The sequence below is a fragment of the Ornithodoros turicata genome, unplaced genomic scaffold (genome assembly GCF_037126465.1).
Source record: "Ornithodoros turicata isolate Travis unplaced genomic scaffold, ASM3712646v1 Chromosome58, whole genome shotgun sequence".
NCBI classification, from domain to species: Eukaryota; Metazoa; Arthropoda; class Arachnida; order Ixodida; family Argasidae; genus Ornithodoros; species Ornithodoros turicata.
The window spans coordinates 724,387-727,323 of record NW_026999385.1 but is presented as its reverse complement, the minus strand read 5'-3'; the positions used below and the strand labels follow the sequence as shown (position 1 = coordinate 727,323).

Below are 2,937 nucleotides of genomic sequence, written 5' to 3'. Positions count from 1 at the left end.
TGTGCTGCTACAATTTAATTCAAAGATCATAGTGTGTGTTGACTTCCAAGAATTCCAATAATAGTCATGCCTTTAAGAAGTGAATGCAATAAAAATAATTCCTGATTTTTATTCTTGTCGGCAAAATACCTTTCATTTCTCACATTGCCTGGCGCCGCTGTTGTTTTAAGTATATATAATAAAGTTCTCTGTATTCTGACCAAATGCCTCTTGGTGTCATCCTTATACATTGTCATCCTTATAAACTAGTGTGACAGTGTTGTTGGGCTCAAGCGTGTGAAGTTTCAACAAAATAACATGCTATTCGATCACCATCAGGGATTGTCTCTCATTCTTAATGTTGGCTTTTACCCCGAATCCCCTAATCAAGAAGTAAATTAATGAATTTTAGGTAATTAATCACCTAGTAGTGTCTTCGAGAGGACGCCTGCATGGTCAGGCAGTGCAGTGCACTCAACTGCAAAAACTGCATCTCTGTCGATCTCATAGCTTTTTGTAAAAAAATTTGGAAATGAAGGAAAAGAAAACACCCTGTATATTGCAGGCTAGTAATCACCTTCTTTATCTTGTTTTTGTGGGACATCGTTTGTGTGTCACTTCTTGAGGTGACACAGCCAGGTGAATAATATTCACTTTTGATGAAATAAGCGTACCGTTTTCCCCCATCGCAACTGTCATTCTTGTTAGATAACTTTGAAAACAGGGCAACTCACTGAGTCTTCCAACGCCAAACGGCATAACTACGTATACGCGATAGAATGACATTAGTACACTTTGTCTACGGGAATTCGCTGTGTATTATTGCCATCATGTAGGAGAGTGCGAGACACACATACGTTTGAGGGATGAAGGGGATCATGATGACGGGGGGGGGGGGGGGGGGGCTCGATGGTACGCGGTTGCCGCGTACACGCCACAGGGGCCAGTAGAGCACGCGGAACTCTGGAACGCGTACGATACGGTATAACGCTTGAGGACGTGAGATGTCAACCAATTAAACGCATCAAATTTAATTATATTTTGCTGTGACTTATTGCTTTGAAGCGGCTGGGATATTCCTAGCAAGGCTACATCATGAATTTAGATTACAGCACCAATATATATACGTCTGTCGTTTAATGAAAATTCTTGTCGAAAAATTGTTGTACACATTATGACAAGCACGTACAGGCAAGCCTGCTAATGAATTTATGCATCATTAGTAAAACAGCTATAGCACGGTTGCTTCGGATATATCTGATCCACTTCTGATCCGCAACCTGAATCCGGAAGAACCAGGTATTGATCAGGACAGGTCCGGGCAAATCCGGCCCGGAATGAACTGGAATCGACCGGAAGGATCCCGGATCGCCCTTGATCTGGCTTGATTAAAACCAGATCCGGAGAGATCAGGCTTGATCCGGGATTTTCGTACGGGGACGCATATCGACGAGGAGGTTGTAATGGCGCAAGAAGTCTGCGCCATTGATGGGGTGGGATGCATCGGCGATGACCCAGCGAAAAACGCTGCGGAGCCCAAGGTCGAGGGTTAGTGAACGCTCGCCGTATAGGGGGCGATTGGGGTCTTGTTAGCGGCCTTGAAGGGCGAGGCCGTCAAAATTACGATGACGACGATCCGATGGTGATGCGGGGATGATGCTGACAGCGGCGCCGGTGTTGACCAGGAATTGTGATTTGGAGGTGCGGTCCGAAATTAAAAACAGGCGACCTGGGGCTTGTCCAACAATGGCGGTCGCCTCTCGTTGTCCGTGCCTGCGTTTCCCTGGAAAACGCAGGGCTCTTCGCACTTGTTTGTAGCTTTGCCAAAACGTGCGTGATACCAGCACAGTTGGAACTGGGGGCGGCGCCGGGATGGGAAGCGGTAGCGTGGTGATGGGGAACGCGGGCGGCTAGGGTGGAACAGGCGGTGGCCGGTAGATGGAGGCCGCCGTGAGATAGCGGAGACCTGGGCTCTCCGAAATTCAATTTCGTCTTGAAGTTGGGAGGTAGAAACTGTAGGGGTGGGTTGACGAGGCTCTGAGGTGATGGTTAGGCTCTGAACGAGAGAACGAAGGCGTTGGACTTCTTCTCGGAGCGCGCACTCAGAGTATGGGTCTACTAGCGTAGGTGGAGGTGTTGGGCTGTGGGTAGGAGTAGTTGGAATATGATTGACGAAGGAAGGAGTGGCTTCCATGATCCTGTCCACCAATTCGGACAGTTCTCGGAGCGGTACGGAGGCGGAGGCAGAGAGGATCATCCTTACGGTCTGGGGAAGCCGTTGCAGGAAAAGCTCCTTTAAAATCGATTCGTCCAAGGCGGATGATTCGTCGCCGAGAAGCTGGTACAAGCGACGTAAAAACTGCGTTGGAGTACGATCTCCCAATTCTTCTGTTGTCAGTAGCTGACGTAAGCGCTGTTGCTGTGACTCAGACAGCCGTTTTATAAGCTGCTCCTTAAGCTTGTCATAAGGGTTCGAAGATGGCGGGTTGATGACGATGTCTCGAACTTCAGCCATTACGGTTGCTGAGAGCGCAGTAAGGACATGGTGGTATTTGGACTCTTGGCTGGTTATGCGTCATTTGCCGAACTTGGCCTCTACCAGGACGAACCACAGTGTGGGGTCGGTATGCCAGAAAGTCGGGAGTTTGAGGTCGGCAACATTTACCTGGGGGGGTTGGAAACGACGGCGGCTGGGTGGATGGCGGCGGGGTGTCCACCGTGTTGGGCGTAACTGAAGAAGGCGGCCGGTCTGGGTGTGGCATCGTTCGGGTCACCAATTTGTAGGAGCTATGCTACAAGTGACCGCACAGGAGACTAGTCGCGGGCAGAAGCGAACATTTTACTGAACGAGAACCAAAAAGGGTTGAGCGCGAGCGGGTGAGTCACAGGTGATGCTCGTCGTTGTCGTCGGGCCGCTACACCCCTACTTGCGTGTAAACCGCCAAACCGCCTATCACA

The 2,937-nt window shown here is 49.5% G+C and overlaps 1 protein-coding gene across 1 annotated transcript; it reads right to left on the bottom strand.

The window, feature by feature from the left end:
• Positions 1-1,693: 1,693 nt before the first annotated feature.
• Positions 1,694-2,494, bottom strand: LOC135374432 (uncharacterized). Its single transcript, XM_064607394.1, has one exon. It carries the CDS (start codon positions 2,492-2,494, stop codon positions 1,694-1,696), a length of 801 nt encoding a protein of 266 aa, XP_064463464.1.
• Positions 2,495-2,937: the final 443 nt, after the last annotated feature.